This window comes from Emys orbicularis, chromosome 4, assembly GCF_028017835.1.
Source record: "Emys orbicularis isolate rEmyOrb1 chromosome 4, rEmyOrb1.hap1, whole genome shotgun sequence".
Classification (NCBI taxonomy): Eukaryota; Metazoa; Chordata; order Testudines; family Emydidae; genus Emys; species Emys orbicularis.
In genome coordinates, this window is record NC_088686.1 from 94,051,500 (window position 1) to 94,072,500 (window position 21,001).

The window sequence follows — 21,001 nt, forward strand, 5'->3', positions numbered from 1 at the left end:
TCCTTTTATTGCCATGTGCTTCCATCGTATCAAAGAAAACCATAGGCTTGTAAGAGAAACTTCTAGGTAGCATTTTTGTGAAGGAGCAGTAAATTCTGTTTGTCTTGGGTGCTAAGAATTAAGAAATTGGTTGGTCCCTTAGGATCATTTCTAATAAGGGATGAGGATATAAATGTTTTGTCATTCAGTGCATGCCTTTCAGCAGGCAGAGATAGAATTAGTATGTCCACCGAAATTTATTTAACTCCAGAGGGAGCTACTGGTTCAATCTCCAGAGATAGTCCTAGGACTTTTGCCTAAGTAAGGAGTTTAGGATTGGGGCCAATGCACACAGTATATTAAATTGGTTGGTTATGGATTAAAAAAAGCAAATAGTACAAATGGTGAGTAAACTACAAATTTTCAATGCTGAATAAAGAAAAGTAATGATTAGTCAAAATGATTAGACAAAAGAGCTCCTGTGTCCTGAAGTTTTGTGTGTTCCTGCCATCGTATGTGCATGAGTCTTTCAAGGGCTACCATTTCAAATAAGTTATTACATGAGTCTTCAATCTTTGGAGACGGACAAGGTTTCCACTTTTCCAAGATAAACTATTTGCATACAGAAACAGTCCATGGGAACCAGAATTTTGAAAGATTTCTAAGGTCTAATTTTAGCTATGTAAGTCCTAGTACTGTTTGAAAGTTTCAGATGTTAAAGGAACATCCAAATTTAAATAAAATATGTTCTGTCACGCACATCTCTCCAAACGCATGTCACCTTAGGGCAGACCCAGACTATATGCATCAATGAACCAGGGGCTTTGCAACATTTCCTATATTTATCATCCTCTTTTGTGCCTACCTTAAATGCAAATGAGGTGGTTCACTGAATCGAAAGAAGTATTTTCTGTTGAATCAATCAGCTGAGGATTATTCAATATAATACAGCCAAATTCCTTTGGTTTATAGTTAAAATGATTCCCAACTCAGATCCCATGAGGAATTCAATTTATATAGCTAACTGCTGTTGCTTTTATAAGGGAAGAAGTCACAGACATAGGCCTAACATATTTATCAATACCCAGCTATTTTAGCCAATATGGAGATTACAGGGTGGCAAAAGGATTAGGCCAGAATAGGTGCTCCTGTACATGCATTAATATGAGATACTGCCAAGAACATGATTTCTGGAGACTATGTGTAATTTAGGGCCTCATTTGGTTTTAATCCATCTTCTAGCTTTATCCCAACTAATTCAAGAACTCCTTGTCCTGTCCAGTTTCCACATTATCAATTTATTTCTGATAAGAGAGTTAACCTAAAATAACTAAGTCTTTGTACAGAGGGAGGTGAAATATAAAACAGGATCATATTCATGCTGCCATCATTGGGGATTTTGTCTTAGAAACTTGAAGAACAGCAGAGCTCAGCCCACCGAAAGGAGACTAAGGGTATGTCTACACTACGAGGGTAGTTCGATTTCTCTTAAATCGAAAATGTAGAATCGATATTGCAAAGTCGAACGTGTGTGTCCACACTAAGGACAGTAATTCGACTTTGTGAGTCCACACTAACGGGGAAAGCGTCGACATTGGAAGCGGTGCACTGTGGGCAGCTATCCCACAGTTCCCGCAGTCCCCGCTGCCCATTGGAATTCTGGGTCGAGCCGCCAATGCCTTCTGGGTAAAAATAAAGGGTCGAGGGTGCATTTGGGTAACTGTCGTCATCCGTCCGTCACTACCACCCTCCCTCCCTCCCTGAAAGCGCCGGCGGGAAATCAGTTCGCGCAATTTTCCGGTCAGTGCCAGCGCGGACGCCACAGCACTGCGAGCATGGATCCCGCTGCGACCATCGCTGCAGTTGTGGCCGTTGTCAACGCCTCGCAGGTTATCATCCACCTTTCCCAGAGGCAGATGCAGATAAACCAGGCGAGGAGGCTACGGCACCGCGGTGAGGGCCTGAAGTCTGAGAGTAGCACAGGCCTGTCAGAAAGCACGGGACCCAGCGCCGAGGACATCACGGTGACAATGGGTCATGTGGATGTTGTGGAACGGCGATTCTGGGCACGGGAAACAAGCACGGACTGGTGGGACCGCATAGTGCTGCAGGTCTGGGACGAATCCCAGTGGCTGCGAAACTTTCGCATGCGGAAGGGGACTATCCTGGAACTTTGTGAGTTGCTGTCCCCTGCCCTGAAGCGCAATGACACCCGGATGCGAGCAGCCCTGACTGTCCAGAAGCGAGTGGCCATAGCCCTCTGGAAGCTTGCAACGCCGGACAGCTACCGGTCTGTCGCGAACCACTTTGGCGTGGGCAAATCTACCGTGGGGGTTGTTGTGATGCAAGTAGCCAACGCAATGGTTAAGGTACTGCTCTCAAAGGTAGTGACCCTGGGAAACGTGGAGGTCATCATAGATGGCTTCGCCGCGATGGGATTCCCAAACTGCGGTGGGGCTATAGATGGAACTCACATCCCTATCCTGGGACCGGAGCACCAGGCCAGCCAGTACATTAACAGAAAGGGCTACTTTTCAATGGTGCTGCAAGCACTGGTGGACCATCGGGGACGTTTTACAAACATCAACGTCGGATGGCCGGGCAAGGTTCATGACGCTCGCGTCTTCAGGAACTCTGGTCTGTTTAGACGGCTGCAGGAAGGTATTTACTTCCCGGACCACAAAATAAGTCTTGGGGATGTGGAGATGCCTACAGTGATCCTTGGGGACCCAGCCTACCCGCTAATGCCCTGGCTCATGAAACCCTATACTGGCGCCCTGGACACTGAAAAAGAACTGTTCAACTACTGGCTGAGCAAGTGCAGAATGGTGGTGGAGTGTGCTTTTGGCCGTCTCAAGGGGAGATGGAGAAGCTTACTGACTCGCTGTGATCTCAGCGAAACCAATATCCCCATTGTTATAGCAGCTTGCTGTGTGCTCCACAATCTCTGTGAGAGCAAGGGGGAGACCTTTATGGCGGGGTGGGAGGTTGAGGCAAATAGCCTGGCATCTGATTACGCCCAGCCAGACAGCCGGGCGATTAGAAGAGCCCAGCGGGACGCGCTGTGCATCCGGGAGGCTTTGAAAGCTAGGTTCCACAGTGAGCAGGGTAACCAGTGACTTTTAAGTTTCTGTACAGAGAAGCTGAACCTGCCCCCGTTTCTTTACCCAGTTAATGTTGACTATCCTCTCCAGTTACAGACCCCCTCCACCTCCTTCCAAAAAAATAAAATCAGTTTTATTTTGTTAATGAACACCGTTGTCTTTATTACTGTTTTCGCGGGAATGTTTTAAACCTGGGATGCAGACTGTGGTGGGGAGCGGGTGTAGTGTACTGATGCAAATGATGCTTCTAAACTCCAGGAATGACAGGATTCGCAGTGGCGGACTGGTTGTTTCAACAGAGCCTGCCAGCCCTCCTGAGCGGGACTGCGTGTATGTGGGGGCTATGTGACTTTATGGGAGGGGGAGGAGGGTTACAGATCCCCTGCTGCGTGGCTCTGTGATCCAGGACAAGGACCGCTGCATAAGATCTGTAACTGCCCTCCCCCGCCACAAAGTCACAGAGCAACCCCCCCCCCCCACGCACAGAACATGAAAACCACCTCCCAGACTGACCAGGGTAACTAGTCACTGCACTGTGTATGTGCCCTGCTTCTGGACCTGCCCCCGCCTCTGTACCCTGCTAAAGGTGACTGTCCTGTCCAATTACCAAGCCCCTTCCCCCCCTTGAGACAGACTCTCCCACAAAAGAACATGATGGAAACAGAAATGAACAGAAACGTATTTTTTATTAACAACCACAAATGAAACTGGGGGGTGAAACTTGGACGGGGGCTTGGGTGAGGCGGGCAGGAAAGGACTTTTCAAATTTTGGGGAATGACAGCCTTCTGGTGCTTGAGCAGTCTGCAGGGGTCGAGTGAGAGTTTTCACGGACTCTGCCGCCCCTCCTTCTTTGGACTTTGGGCGAGGGGGGTATGGGACTTGGTGGCGGGGGAGGGCGGTTACTGATAGACTGCAGCGGGGCTCTGTCCTCCTGCCTCCGTTCCTGCAGAACATCAACAAGGCGCCGGAGCGTGTCCGTTGGCTCCCTCAGAAGTCCAAGCAGCGTTTGAGTCGCCTGCTGGTCTTCCTGCCGCCACCTCTCCTCACGTTCCATGTGTGTCCGGTGCATTTGGGACAAATTCTCCCTCCAATGGTTCTGCTGTGCTGCCTGGGCTCGGGAGCAGCCCATTAGTTCTGAGAACATGTCCTCTCGCGTCTTCTTCTTCCTCCGCCTAATCTGCGCTAGCCTCTGGGAGTGTGATGCCAGGCTGGGTTGGGAGACAGTCGCAGATGTGGCTGTGGGAATGAGAAAAAGGTAGTGAATTCCTCCGAAACAGAAATGTAGTTGTGAACAAATAACATAGTCTTTCTCTGTGAACAAGCCCATGCACCGCACCTATCACATGCGCACTCAGGACAAGGTCAAATTTTCGGACCTCGCCTTCAGTGCCTGGGGTCTTGCACTGCCGATCTGGGAAGCGGGGCAGGACACCGGAATTTCTGTAGCAGGCAGACATGGTAAGCCGTAGACTTGTGGCTGCTTAAAACTTTAGTAGTACCACTGGCCTCCTTTCACATTGAAAGCAATGCCAGTCTCTGCTGCCAGCAATCGGCCAAGCATGAACTCTGGCCCTGTCCCACCCCCTCGCGGATGTCCCAGGGAAAGATCCCTGTATGCTGCCCCTCTCCCGCCTCCACCGCATGGCTGTAAACCGGCGGTTACAGTTCTGTAAAGGAACTTGCAAGCAGTCCCAATACTAACAGTCCCCTACCTAATTTAAAGCAGGTCATCATGAGCGACATAACAATAATGAGGATCTCGGACAGCGATAAGGAAAGGATGCTTCGGGAAAGCCTGCAAAGACCAGGGCCCTATGCCGCCATGCTGTGCAAGGCAATGATCCCGGAGTACTTGAGGATCTCCTGGCGCGGGAACGTCTCCTACTTCGGAGGACCCAATAAGGCCGCTCTCCCCAGGAACCTGATGAACAGGCTTTCCCATTACCTCCAGGAGAGCTTCCTCGAGATGTCCGTGGAGGATTTCAGCTCTATCCCCGGACATATAGACCGCATTTTAATATAGCTGCAGTGGCAGGGACTAAAGAGTGGAGCAGCTTGGGCAGCAGAATCATGCACAACCGGACACTGTTAGATTTTTTTTAAATAGTTGGAACTGAATACTTAAACGCCCAGGGTAAAGAAATCATGAAGAACACATTGTTCTTATTCTTAATATTCCAGTTTTGTTAAAAATAAATGTTTAGATGTTTAAAACACTTACTGCTTGATCCTTCCCCTGAATCTGTGTCCGGGTTAAATGCTGGGGAGGGTAGGTAGCGGATCTCTGTAAGGGTGATGAAGAGCTCCTGGCTGTCGGGGAAATCAGCTTGGTAAGCGCTGTCGACTGCCTCGTCCTCCTCATCTCCTTCCTCATCTTCCCCGTCCGCTAACATGTCCGAGGAACCGGCCTTGGACAATATCCCATCCTCAGAGTCCACGGTCAGTGGTGGGGTAGTGGTGGCGGCCGCACCTAGGATGGAATGCAGTGCCTCGTAGAAACGGGATGTCTGGGGCTGGGATCCGGAGCGTCCGTTTGCCTCTTTGGTCTTCTGGTAGCCTTGTCTCAGCTCCTTGATTTTCACGCGGCACTGCGTTGCATCCCGGCTGTATCCTCTCTCTGCCATGGCTTTAGAGATCTTCTCATAGATCTTTGCGTTCCGTCTTTTGGAGCGCAGCTCGGAAAGCACGGACTCATCGCCCCACACAGCGATCAGATCCAAGACTTCCCGATCAGTCCATGCTGGGGCCCTCTTTCTATTCTGGGATTGCACGGCCATCTCTGCTGGAGAGCTCTGCATCGTTGCCAGTGCTGCTGAGCTCGCCACGATGTCCAAACAGGAAATGAGATTCAAACTGCCCAGACAGGAAAAGGAATTCAAATTTTCCCAGGGCTTTTCCTGTGTGGCTGGTCAGAGCATCCGAGCTCGGACTGCTGTCCAGAGCGTCAACAGAGTGGTGCACTGTGGGATAGCTCCCGGAGCTATTACCGTCGATTTCCATCCACACCAAGCCTAATTCGATATGGCCATGTCGAATTTAGCGCTACTCCCCTCGTTGGGGAGGAGTACAGAAGTCGAATTTAAGAGACCTCTATGTCGAACTAAATAGCCTCGTGGTGTGGACGGGTGCAGGGTTAATTCGATGTAACGGCGCTAAATTCGACATAAACGCCTAGTGTAGACCAGGCCTAAGACATTAATTCTTATTCAATATGTAGCCAAGCAGGAGTATTCCATCTGTGTTTTGATATCATAACACTGCTTGCTTTAACAGGAAAACGCAGTAGTACATTTTGAGGTTAGGAAATCTGAACTCACCATGTGTACATGGGTAATCAGTATATATTATAAATGCCTTCTACTAAATCAATACGTAGCAGATTATTTTAAAAAACCCTCCTCTTTTAGTTATATGCAGGGATTAAAATCAGTTTTATATTCAAATATAAATAATAGCTCTCACTGTCTTTGAAATGTTTTTCCAGATTTATCACAATATTTAACTGATATTATTCACTTACCTTTTCTTGCTCTAAATATAATTCCTCTGTTGTCATTGAAAGAATGCCTTTTTCTGTGATTTCCCCTCTCTGACCATCAATGGCAAAATCCATCTGAAAAATTTAAAATCATTTCTTGAAATATGCATAAAATGCTTTTGTTTACAACCCATATTTACAACAGTGAAAACATTTTAATAGAACTTTGTGATACAATCATTCATACACAAACTCATTCACAGAATATTTATTCTATGGCAATTTGAAAATACAGTTTTTATCAACATTCTAGGGACAGTTTCAATTTAGAATATATATATGAAAAAACTCACCCTTTAGAATGAATAACCTAACTTTGAATATATGAAATTTTTAATTTTTATCTTATAGTTATTTTGAAGTTGGCAAACAGTTTTTAAGATATATCTAATATAGACAATAATAAAATAAGTTGTGGTACCTAATACTTATTAGTCATTCACTACTATATAGTCATTCACTATACTATATAGAATCACAAATTCTAGCTCTGTGAGTGGGGTCTGCTGTTACCTCTCCACGGTGATGCTAAGAGAGAAGTGGCCCCAACACCACATTTCCCCTGATGAAATAGTCTTCTGATGAGATTTCTCAGCCCTTGCCCCACTCTGGGATCACTGTATGAGGACCACAAAGCTTGGACAGAGCCACTGTCCCCTCTGCAGGAGCAGATTCCAAACAAATGGTGCAAGTGCACCACCTTTACTTTTGACCCTCTCAGGTTATCAGTTGTGAGAACTTACTGGGTAAAATCCTGTCCCACTGAAACCAATGGAAGCTTTGCTATTGATTACAATGGAACCAGGATTTTACCCACTGTCCCACACTTTGGGTGGAATTGTGACTACACATCTTGGAATAAGCCTTACAGCCACACACACAGAGTCCAAGTCTCTGCACAGGAAAAGTATATGCTGGGAACTTGCTACTGCTAGGCCACATTGTCAGATGACTGGGTACTAGTGCACCCATTGGCGTCACAGAGCATAGCTGACAGTAAGACTGAAAGGACTGAGGGTGAGTGGGTAACTATTTAGGCAACTGTACAAGTTAAGGTTGATTAATGATAAAGTATAGTGACATTTCAGCCAAAAGCTTTTCACCATAAAGCCAAGGTTTTATTCTTGCAATCCACAATGGGCACCAGCACAATTAACTGCACACAAAATGCTATCTTTCACACGATAAAACACATTGTAGACGCCCTTGTAGCTTTCTGAATACAACAGAGTAAATGCTTGGAAACCCAAAAAGAATATGAGTACCGTAGTAAGACAAAGCTCCATGCCATTATTAAGAAAATGTAAGACACAAACATTTGAATGTTTTCAAACTCTTGCTGTGTTGTTCATAAATATAACATTTAAATACATTTTGCAATACTGTTCACAAATAGAAATCAAATAAGAAATATGTAAAGCAAAAGTTGAATCAAGAGAGAGCATTTTCACTTTGAAAAATTATGCAACGTTAATAGCGTCTCCTTCAAGTATCCAGACATAATGATAATATGCCCATTTTTTCTTTTAGGGCGCAATTCTCCTGTCATTTATGCCTAGCGCATCTCTGCATTTGGCATAATTTAAATGAAAGACACATTACAGGTCTCACTTGTTCAAACTGCATGAAATCTTTTTCTGTTCTGTTCAGGTTCTTACATTATGCCCATCACCACAGAGTCAAAGTGCCTGCTGTTTGAAAAATGTTTTGTATATTAGGCATCATTTCAGACAGACAACAGGTGGGTGCCTTCCAATAAGATTAAAGAGACATATAATTTGTCCAACAGAACAATTTTGTCCAAGAGACTTAACTACATATGTCTTTCAAAGATTAGAAACACTTCAAAATGTTGGCGTGCCAGTTAAAAGTTAGGAAGACAGTTTCCCCTTCAATGCTAAACCTGGGCACCATTCACAGTAAATCCATGTATCATCAAGTATTATACATGTACTAAATATGGGAGTGACAAAAACCAAGAAGCTCTACAAGTTGCAGTTCAGAGAGTTCCTACGGAGGTAGAGATATAGAGCTGGATCTACATAGCTCTACCAGAATAAGTCAGTATTGATCCATTGACTTCCATGGAACTAAACCAATTTACTCCAGCCGAGGTTGTGGCCCATGGTTTTCAGATCCAAAAATGAGGCAACGCTTCATATGTGTGGATATCGCAAGATTCACAGGGAAATCCTGTGGATCTTGGGGCATCCAAAATGTGCCAGGGAACCCATGTAGAGAACCAGCCCTTCCCCCTTGCCAGCAAAACTCACTCAAGAGACATGCTGTCATGGTCTCCTGATCCATAACCCAAAGTGGGTTGATGGCATAGAGCAAGACCCTATAGATAACAGAGTACGCACTAATTTCTGCAGGAAATTCCTAATGGGCTTACAGACGGGTGATGGCACAAAAGTGGCTCTTCCCTTGCCCATCTCCTTCTGCTTAGGCATGTCCTTTCACAACCCATACGAGACTGATTACTAATGTTCATGTGGAGGACCTTTCACTGAACTGGGGAAGGGGAATTATATTTCTTTGGGCTTCCTGCCTCAAAGAGCCTGTTTACACTAGGGACTTTTAAAACATTGTCCACTAATTTTAGTTCAGTTCCACCCAGGTCAGCAAGATTGGTAGCATTAATGTACATGGATCTCCAGCTGCTGTCATCATTTTATGCATTATGACAGGCAGACTGACACTGATCAGGATTAGGTGACATGTTGCCGATGTCTCATCTGCACTAGGCTCCCAGCATTGATAACCCAGGTGGAGGTGAATTGGTGTTAACCTGGATGTCTAGAATAGACAGGGGCCACGCATAATTGTGTCATTGGAATAGGATTTCTTCTTTCATTCATCTGTGACATGCAGTGAGAAATTATATGACCTCAACTCTGTACATATACCTGTGCTAATTTTCTCTCTTCATTTTATGATATCTGAATTCTTACACAAATAACAGCATGGTAGTTTGTTATTTTTAATAAAGGATTTAAGAAAGCTTAGAGAGAGGGACAGAAAAGAGAAACTGAAAACAGTGAGAAAAGAGAGAAAAGAAAAGAAGGAATTCAGAATTGAGAGGGAAAGAAATAGAAAGTAGCCAAAACCAAAAGAAAAGAAGAGACAGCAAAGAAGAGTATAATAAAAGAACCAGAAGATGGAAAAGAAAAGAAATTAAATTAAGAGAAAAAATAGTTAAGGTATGAAGAATTGAAAAAATGTATTTGGACAAAAAATGAAGGAGAAAGAATGAAAGAAAAGAAGTACAGGGAAAGAGAGCACAAAGATGATGGAACGAATACAAAACAAGGAAAAAAGTAAAAAGCAACTAGTAAGACAGAGAGTAAAAGTACCAAAATCAGCAAATTTGATGGACATTGGTCAGTCTCCCTAAATTTTCTGAAAACTTTAAGCATCTGGGTGAATATGCAATCTAGCCTTTCTTAAAATCATGTGGGAAATGCTTTAAAAATACAATACAATGGACATAATTTTCTGCCACCTTGTATCTTGTGTAATTATTTACTACTTTGCAGAGTATATGCAATGCTGTATTAAAATGCTATCATTCTGATCTGGTAATATTTTACATTCACTTTGCACAAGTGTAACTGAATACATAGATGCAACCCCATGGCGAATCAGGCCTAATGTGCAATTAAAGGCTAGTTGTGACTATTTTACAAATATGTTCACTTTTAATAAATTCTTATAATCTTTTCCTTGTTTCTTTGTAAGATGCATCCCAGACATAATTTCTCCACAAATTATTGAGGAGAATGGGTTCTTAACCTCCCATGGAGGGTATGCAGCTAGCAAAGCATAGAGTTCAGTATAGCATAAAGTGAGCTATGCTTTCTGATCACACAGAAATTGTTCCTCCAGCATAGCAGCTGTACAAACCTACCTTTTAGGTGCTGCATATAAACATTTTAAAGAAAGAAGATACCAAATGCTTGTTTACATTTAAAATATGTCATAATGATTAAGTAGGACCTAAGAAAGCCAACTTTTTTACAGATAACAAAATAAAAACCCTTGAAAGATAATAAAAGGGTGGATTAATCAATTTTCCTTTCAACAGATGGACATAAAGAATTAATGGAAAATGTTTGTGTTTTGAGCGATAGAATATAACAGAATGTATGGCTGGACATTTTATAATTATAGTTATGAGATAACAAATGGATCAATAATTATATATTCAAAATACAAAAGAGTTTTAACTAAATTTTCATAGTTTGCTCAAATATTATAAAATATCTAATTAACCTGCATGTAGAGCATATAACCAATTTATAGTCTCAAGATCTCACCATAAGAAAAACTTATGCCCAGTAATTTTAAAATATTAACATTGTAACCAATTAGCACATAACTACTGTTCAAATAAACAATCTGAATTATGTTTTATATGCAGATAAATATAAATAATACAATTTAACATAAAAACTGTGGCAATCAGCCTTCAGATATATATATTGACAAGATTACCCGATGGCCTATTACTATACAAAAGAGTGGGACAAATTACTTATTTATATATACAAAACATGCTTATAAAGGCCAGCTGCAGGTATTTTTTGGAAAGTGCATTTTAATAAGGTCCTATTCAGTAGGGGAACAAATGGGGGAAAAGTAGTTTGCACTACAGAGTTTAGTGCAAGAGCTCTCTCTTTTTCTAACAACGAAATCAATCATTTGTCCAGACTGTGGGGAGTCAGAGTTAGTTACTGAAAAGAGCTCCATATATAAACAAGTCAATAACTCATTGTGTGTTATTGTTGGGCTGAAGAAGTCTGCTTTCAAAAAGCTGCCCCTGCTTCTCTGAGAATGAATGTCACTGTATTCAGAGAGTGGGAGAGGGATCTTTTGTTTCTAGCTATTGCTGGCTGCCATTTATGTATGGAAAAAGAGAAGTAGCTGCTAGTTGTTGCAGAAAAACCATACCATAACTATTGCACAATTCTACATTATGGCTGTCCTGGAAAAGACCTTATTTTTGTAAATATACTTCTGTTAAAGACATTACAAGTTTGCTTGAACTGCTGAAATCTTTATTAATATTCTTTATATAATTATTTTCACTTTATAAAGAAGAAAACGACAATAGAAATTGTGATGACAAAATATTTAATAACTTGATTTTATCTGAATATGAATAATTAAAGCAATTAACCAATTATGTTTGATAACTATAGTTACTCAACATATGCGCTATAGATAACTATATTTAGTCATTTAATAGTAGTATATAAGTAAGCTTTGAACTTTATGATATTCTGTGTTTCTTGTAATAATTAAAAGATTACGAAAGAGTAGTAACTAAATCATCTCAATTCAGATTTGGGAAAAAACTAGAAGTGCAGCATTATTGTAGTTCAAGCTGCAATAGTTAAGCTTGATTCCTTGATCTCCAACAGTATAGCTTCCAAAAAATGTTAGTGTTCTAGCCTGATAATTTACAGGACCATAGGCCCCAATCCTGCAAACAAACGATATACATTCCACAAGTAAGCACACGTATTGAATTCAGTACATTCCACAAGTAAGCACACGTACTTGGATCAGTACAGTTACTCACACGTGCGTGTTTGCAAGAGCATAGTGTAATGAGGTTCTTACTGACCACTAGTGAGCCTCCTTGCATCTAGGTCTGGGAATGTAGTTTTCGCTGCATAGGGTGCCCCCTTGCTCTTCATTGCTCACTTTGCTATAGTCTTTCTTCTGGTAAGTTGGCCCTCCAGCTAGGTCACCCTTTAGTCCACCCCTACCGTGGTTATGAAGGACAAAAGGACAACTGTCCAAATGCCATCTCCAGATAGTGTTCAGCCCCAATTTGAGGCTCTATGCCATTATACCAATGGCTGGTAGGGCAACATGGGCCCACCTGCTAAGCTGGGTTCCAGCCCAGGGACCCTACAACCAGCAATCCAGGTCCTGTTGCTATTTCCCTGGGCTCCTTTCTACCAAGTCTCTCTATTTTCTCTTGCTGGTTTCTGGATTTACCATGGAAGCTTACTTACTCCCTGTGACTACACCGCTACTACCTTCTTGCCAGACTCCTTACTCTGGGGCAGGCTCTCCCCCTGGACTTTGTGCTTGTCCCTGCTGACCTCCCTCATCCCAGGGACTGACTGCAAAGTCCTTCCCTTGAAGATCCTTTCTTTGAATTTGTTTTTTGGCACATCATATGAAACTATGACCACCATTTTCTTCATTCACTTTTAGCCATATTTTTTTTTTAAAAGTCCTTTCACTTCGTCTAGTATCCTTAAGGAAATGCAACAATTTTTGCACTATTCCATTTTCCTGATATTCTCACTAGTCCCTTTAGGGAAAAATCTTTGATCCAAGCTGACTCAATTTTCCATAAAATAACTTTCTTTCCATAGAATATTGCCCACAATGCCACAGATCATGATCAACAGTTTCTTTGGTTTTGCACACATTACACAACCCATCTTTATGTATTTTAATAAGTTTAATTTATCATTTAAAGCACAATAAGCTGCTAACACTATAAAAATGACTACTTTACTTTTTGTATCTGACTAGGTAGAATAGTATTATCTTCGATTTTTGAGCATACATCATAAAATCTTCATCCTTTTGTTTCCTTAGTCCGTAGTTCTTGGCATTCCTTCACAAACTCCTTCATGACCACACTTGTCTACTTAAGGGTATCTTAATATCCACTTCCTCATTTTTTAGAGCTTGTTTTGCTGCTTTGCCAGCCACCTCATTTCCATGTATGCTGATATGTGCCATAATTCATACTATTGTTACACTGATACCTGCTTGCATTATTTCCGTAGTTAGGAATATTATTTCACTGTTTGTGTCATTTTTTCTTCCTGAAGTCCCTGATCTGATTGTCATAATGCCTGACAAGGCATCAAATAAAATTACAGCTGCAACTAGTCACACATCTCATACTCAGGCTAATACCAACATTATCCCTATTAGTTCAGCCATTAGAATAGTCACATAATTCAGTAGCCTTTTAGATTTCTGGACTGGGATCACAGAAGGCTGTTCCCACTCCACCCGGGCTGTCATCTTTTGATCCGTTTGCATAGACTTGACAAAGCCAGCCCCATTTTTCATAAATTAATTCAGAAATTGTATTGGTCATAGTGTGTAGTATTTTCATTCCCTTGGTTTTTTTCATACTATTCCAAATCCACAAATGGGAGAAATAACTGTCCAGCTGTAATTTGATTTGCCATGACTAAAAATTTTTAGTTCTCTCAATTTTTCATTTATATATATCTCCTTGACCCATTTTTTCCCTGATAGTATGAGGAAGTCTGTGGCAATCCATCAAATTTTGTCTATTAATTTCTCAGCAATCCTCACAAATCCATTGCATACTTCTATTTTCATTATTCCCTTTTACCTTTGCCCAAAAGACTAGATCTAATAGTTCCATCCTTAGGTTTATAGGTGCTTCTCCAGTGGCTATTTGCAGCACACATTGATGTTGTTCTCATTGCACGACATGTCAATCGTAGAGCTTGGGCCTGGAACAGTTCCAAGTTTCTAACAGCTGTTTTTGAAGCTGAACCAAAAGCTTGTCATCTGTAGTCTAAAACTGGACTTAACAATGCAATATATATCATCAATACCTTCTTATCTGCATCCCATTTGTATCCAGCTATACTGTTAAGTAATTTAATTCTACTTTTACAATTTTTATGATATCATCTATGTGACCTTTCCAAGTTAATGTATTATCAATTCATTTATTATTATCGTAGGAACATAAATTTTTGAACTATCTTAATTTTTTCACCATAAAGAAACAAGTCCCAGTCTTCCCTGATTTTCTTCCTGGTTAAAAGCATGCCCTTAGTTTTTGCAAATGAGCATTTAAATCCCCAAACATTTTCCCACTTGGAAATTCTCTGGAGTGTCTCATTTGTCTTTTGCTCAGCTACTTTAAGTCTTTTATGCTTAGTCCATATAGCACAGTTGTCTGCAAAAGGGGAAATACCTATTCCTGTCTGTACACTTTCCAAGAGGTCATTTATCATAACGGAAAACAAAGTAGGGCTGACAATACTTCCTTGTGGAATTCCATTTGCAAGCTTGTAGGTTTTTAATAAAGTTATTCCCACTTTGACTTATATAGTTCTGTCACTTAAAAAGCCCCTGATCCACCAAAACATTCTCCCTTTTATTCCAATTTTAGCTAGTTTATATAGGAGGCCTTCCCTCCATAGCATGTCATATGCTTTTTCAATGTCAAGGAAAACTACTATCATAAAGTTCTTAGTCCTTATGCTTTTTTGTACCTCTGTTTCCAGTCCCTATATGGTCAACTGTACATCTCCCTTTTCTGAAGCCACTTTGTATCTCACTTATAATATCATTTTTCTCCAAGTATTCCACTAGTCTTACATTTATCATATTTTCCTCACACATGATGTGAGAGCAATAGGCCTATAAGCATCAGGTCTTGTATGTACCTTGCCTGGTTTCCTAATTAGTATCACCAATTCTTGTTTCTATTCCATTGGCAGCAGCCCTTCCCCCTTGTCCTCTTACACCCCCCAAACCCCCATATATCATTATGTAACCACAATAGAATCTTTAGACTCCCTTCTGACAAGTGTGGAAGCATTTAATTACTTATGATATCTTTACCTGGTGCTATATTTTTCCTTGTTCTATTGGCTGCAATAAGCTCCTGCACAGTACAATTTTTGTTTAACACATCACGAGTATATTCTCTCTAGCCATTTCATAGTTCACAGCTTTCCTCAATAAATCTCCTTTCCCCCCGACTCATATAACTCACTGCTTTGATTCATATTACTACTGACTTTTGGAATTCTTTTGCTAAAGTGTCTGCCTTTCCTAAGTTAGAGACCTCAATTTCATTGTTTACAATATGTTCAGGTACACATTTACTTTTACTTCGAATTCCATTAATTCTTGAATTTGCTTATATATTTCTGAAAGTTCTGAATATTTGTTCAATTTCCTACAGAAATTTCTCCAACTTCATTTTTTGTCTTTCTGATAATCCTTTGTGCCACCAGACAAATGAGTATATATTTTATAAAATTAATTAAGCCTTTACTATTAATTGTGTGTCTTGCTTGCTAATATGCCTCATTTCTTTCATTCATTGTTATTTGCAATCCTCATTCCAACAGGAAACTGGATTTCTAAGGCAGGGGCCATTTGATGTTTTGTTGATGGCCAGGTCAAGTGCTACTATAATTCCTTTTATTATGTTGTTATAGAATTCTTCTAGGTTGTCACTTGTACAGTTGCTACATAAATATTCATCAAATTGAATCTTGAAAATGTCCCTAATCAGCTTTTCAAAAATTTCAGCAAGAGACTCTTCTTGTGTTTTCGACATTTCCTTGGTCTTGGTACTCAATAAGCGTAGAGAAGTGATCACTTCCCATTTCGGTCTTCTTTATGAATTTCCCAGCTGCATTTACTAGCTCTATTATTTGTTCCAAATCCCAAATCCAAAACAGAAAATGATCCATCCACTGAATTAAATCTAGTAGGTGCACCTGTATTCAATATAATCAGGTTATGCATATCAATAAATTGTTCTAAGCATTTACCATTTAGATCAATTTTCTTATTTCACCATAGCTCATTGTGACTACTAAAGTCTCCACAAATTATGAATGGATTTTTGACATTAACTAGTGTTCCTAATTCTAAAATAACTATTTTTACGTGCACTATAAACATTATAAATCTGTATGTAAGTGTTTTTGTTCTGTACGGGAATCTCAATAGCATTATATTCAAAACTTAAGTTTCTGCAAATTGACAGAACCAAATTCCTCTTTTATAAATATAAGTTTAAAATTAAGCTTTTTTCAATTTTAAATTGTTTAAATATTCCTCATATTGATACATCAAGAGACTGAAAAACTCAGCTATAATGAGCCTAACTCAACAGGAAGCAGAAACACCTGTCTCATGAATCAGGGAAGACAGACAAAGTCCATACTGGGGGACTAGCATGGGCTATGAAGCGCAGAGGCTTGATGGATGTTTCACTAAACCAAGCCCATATGAATGTATCAAAAAATACTGGGATTGAATAGTAATCTGTTAAATTTATAAACTACTGAAAACCTACAATACTACTCATAACATCATAATAAATTCCTTGAACCATAAAAAACTCCAAAAGGAAAAAAAAAACATTTTGTTTCTATTAAAAATCATCATTAATATTAGCATGAACTTATTACATTTAATTTCAGCAAAAAGACTGACCCACAAATCCCTTCAAATAGTTTCAGAGGAGAGAAAAAGGATGCATCTGCAGAAGCCCACATATTTACAGCAAATGGGCATTTGCAAATATAGAACAAGATATGCAACTATTTGATTGTACAAATGCCTTCACATATTTCCAAGTTCACCTACTGAGCCCTGTTTGATAATGTGGCATTAATTATCTATAATATGGGATGGAATGTAAAAATTTTCAGAATTAGGGTTAAGGTTACTAGTTAGTGTTGCGATTTCCTCTGAGACCTTTTCCACTCAGCTTATCCAGAACACCTCGTCCAGTTCTATGGAATCCAAAAACTCAGTTTGAATCCAAACAAGTCCATGATGTTTCTTTACTGGCATTTCATAAAACTACACCTGAGGTGATCAGGGAACTCCAAAAGACATAATTATAAATCAGATTATATATATATTCTAAAACAAACACATGCTCACTACATTTTACATTGTATCAAACGCTTTATGATTGGCTTACTAATTTTATGAACCAATCCCTGTATAGATCATGAGTTATCCATGAGTTACGAAGTGTGCTAGTAGGCAAAACTGCAGTTGCAAGCTTGTCACACATTACTCTTCTTACTATTTCTTTATCTACTAGCTACATATTATTTACAAGGCCACTTATGAATTTACGCTTTGTCCATTGTTAACCTCTGTTTCCTTACTTCTGTTTTCTTTCATTGTACATGCAAGGCCAACAGTTAGCTGGAGCAATCTGGCAAATACCCAACCAATATATATAAAATGTAACTTTCAACAAACTAAATACATACAGATACATAAAGTATTAAGCTGCTTCTATATAGTGTGCATTTACCCAATAATGTGTGTAACCTTTCAAGGGCGGGGGAACTATTTTGCAAATATTGACACAAGCAAATGCATTCAGAGACAACAATACTAAAATATACTAACATTTATGGTTGTGATACATTTCTTGATTACCTTATTATCTACAGTATACAGAGAGATTGTTTTTCTCAGTTTTGACATTGTATTGGTAGAAGCCTTAATATCAAATGTCACTGTTTATAAGTAAAACTCTGATTACAAAAACAAGAGTCTTGTATAATTAAAAGAGAAAAATACAATCAAAATAATATATATAAAAACTGGACCAGATCCTAAACTAAGCCTGAGTTCTGCTCAGTAAGGAGGTAGGAAGAAAGGTCGTTTTCCATTCCATGATCATGGTAGCAGCTGAGGGCTAGTTTCATCATAAGCTACTCTAACTTGTGTTGGCTGAAAGGCTTCTCTAGGCACTGACCCAGGATTTTCAGAGTACACCACTCTCCAGCAATGCTCACTTCTGTCTCCAACCCATCCCCCATACTGGTGGACGGCAGGGTCAGGAGGCATAGAGCTCTGCCATTCAGCTCATATTAATGGGCTGAATAACACATTGAGGCCTGGTTTGTTGAAGCAGTTTATTGATATCAGCACAAACGTCTTTTTAGCGTATCTTCTTTTGCCCAGTAAAATGTAGAAAAAGATTCTGAGAGCAGAAGACCCATTTGGTAAAAATGACCATTGAAGAACTGAAATATATATTGTAATAGCAAATTAATCTCCTAAAAGTAACAGTAACAAAAACCCAGACTTTATTTAAAAACACTGTCAGAGGCTTAGTATGCACCCATGCAGCAGTATTTAGAGGAAGTACTTAGGTTGCTCTAAGTCGCACCACTAGCATCAGGCCTTTAATGGAACCACCATCAGCGAAGGATTGGCGTAGCTGAGCTCTGCTCGCCCATGGCATCTCCCTATCGCCAACATTCCCCATATTCTGGGAGGGAGGAAGGCAATGGCAAAGCCCTGCCAGTGGTACAGATGCACCAGCAAGCAGATTCTCCTCTAACAGGTTAATTCTCTGCTAGGTGTTTAAAATCAGATTACAGCTCCTTTGCATTTTCTGATTGGTGCAAAGAAGCTACAACACAATAATTTTAGCCCAGAGACAATGCAGGACCACCTATGATCCTTATCAAGACACAGTGAATCAGATGACACAAAAATTGGGGGAGAGGTAAATAACTAAGAGGATAGGTCCCTGATTTTAGAGCAACCTTGATCATTTCTTAAATTGAGTGGAAGCAACAATGTGCATTTTAATATGGCTAAATGTATATATCTAGGAACAAAAAATGTAGGCCATACTTACAGGATGAGGGACTCTATCATGGGAAGCAGTGACTCTGAAAAAAAATTGGGGGTCATGGTAGATAATCAGCTGAATATGAGCTCACAGTGTGATGCTGTGGCCAAAAGACCTAATGAGCTCTTCGGATGCATAAGCTGGGGAATCTTGAATAGGAGTGGAGCGGTTATTTTACCTCCCTATTGGGCACTGGTGCAACTGATGCTGGAATACTGTGTCCAGTTCTGATGCCAACCATTCAAGAAGGATGCTGATAAACTGGAGAGGGTTCAAAGAAGAGCCATGAGAATGATTCAAGGATTAGTAAACATGTTTTATAGTGATTGATCTCTTTGAGCCTAAGGGGTGACTTGATTACAGTCTGTAAGTATCTACCTGAGGAATAAATATTTAATTATGGGCTCTTCAATCTAGCACAGAAAGGTATAACAAAATACAATGACCGGAAGCTGAAGCTAGTCAAATTTATAGTGGAAATAAGGCATAAGTTTTTAACAGTGAGGATAATTAATCACTGGAACAATTTTTCTCCATAACAATTCTCCTTCACTGACAATTTTTAAATCAAGATTGGATGTTTTCTAAAATATATGCTCTACGAATTATTTTGGGTAAATTCTATGGCCTGTGTTATACAGGAGGTCAGATTAGATAATCACAACGGTCCCTTCTGCATTGCAATCTATTAAAACCTCCATCTCATAGGAAGCTATTTTATAAGTGTGTAAAGCAAGTGGCCTCCTCCCAAGCACCACTTCAGGGCCTCGTCACAGTCCTGCAAGCAGAGGTGGATTAAGGTCTCCTGGAGCCCCGGGCTGGAGCAAGTGGGGGCGCCCCAACGCTGGAACCACGGACCCACCCCACCCCTTCCACCTGCAGCTCTTTCCACGGCCCCACCCCATTCTGCCCCTTCCCCCACCCCATTCCATCCCTGGCCCTGCCCCGTTCCACCCCTTCCCTGTGGCTCTGCCCCATTCTGCTCATGACCCTGCCCCATTCCACCCCTTCCCTCATGGCCCCACCCCCCACTTGCTCCTTTTCACCACCCCCCACTGCCATCCTGAGACTGGAGAAGCTCTGTGCTCCTATTGTGGCCCCGGGACCGTGGCAGGGAGCGAGAGCTTCTCCAGCCCCGGGGCCGCAGCCGGGGGAGATTTTTCAAGGGGCACCAGATTGGCCAGAGTCAGTAATCCACCACTGCCTGCAAGTGGCCCTTCACATCAGTTTCTCTCTTGGGTTCCCAGTAACTCCATGCCAGCTTATCCTCTAGTCCATTAACATAGTTTATTAAACAAAACAAATGCAAATGTCCATAACAAAAGTCCCAAAAGATAGTCCATATCACTGCCAGTGAATGTAGTCCTTAAAACCTGGCTTTCTTCTCAACATAGCCCAGTGTCTTTGCCACACTGGACTCTTTGTTTGTCCTCCTTGGTCCCTGTACCAGGACAGCCAGGGCCGGCTCCACGTACCAGGCAACCAAGCTGGTGCTTGGGGTGGCACCTGGAGGGGGGCGGCGTGGCGCTCGGGCCGCCGGGGAGAGCGGGGCCACAGCCGGGCTCGCCGCCCTCCCCCCGGCGCTCTGGCCGCCCTCCCCCCCGCGCCCTCCCCCCGGCTGCCGGGGCTCGCCGCCCTGCGCTCTAGCCGCCAGGGGGAGAGCCGAGCCCCCGCCGGGGCTCGCCGCCCTGCCCCCGGCGCTCTGGCCGCCGGGGGGGGAGGGAGAGCCGAGCCCCCGCCGGGGCTCGCCGCCCTCCTCCCAGGGCTCCGGCCGCCCTCCCCCCCCGACCCTCTTTGCTGAACTCCTGCCACCAGCCCTCTCCCAGGAATCACCATCTGTCTCTGGCAGCTCTCATCTCCTACCCTTTTCCAGTCTGCTCTGACTTTCCCAGTCTCTTTCTCACAGTGAGGTGGCAAAGTTAGCAGACGAT

General features: G+C 41.7%; 1 protein-coding gene across 1 annotated transcript in view; it reads right to left on the reverse strand.

Annotated features, from left to right (window-relative positions):
• DCDC1 (doublecortin domain containing 1) overlaps positions 1 to 21,001 on the reverse strand; it is a 382,673-nt gene that overhangs the window by 229,069 nt on the left and 132,603 nt on the right. Inside the window, exon 9 of the mRNA XM_065403326.1 lies at positions 6,605 to 6,697. Coding sequence (XP_065259398.1) covers positions 6,605 to 6,697 — 93 coding nt within the window. The remainder of the gene's footprint in view (positions 1 to 6,604; positions 6,698 to 21,001) is intronic.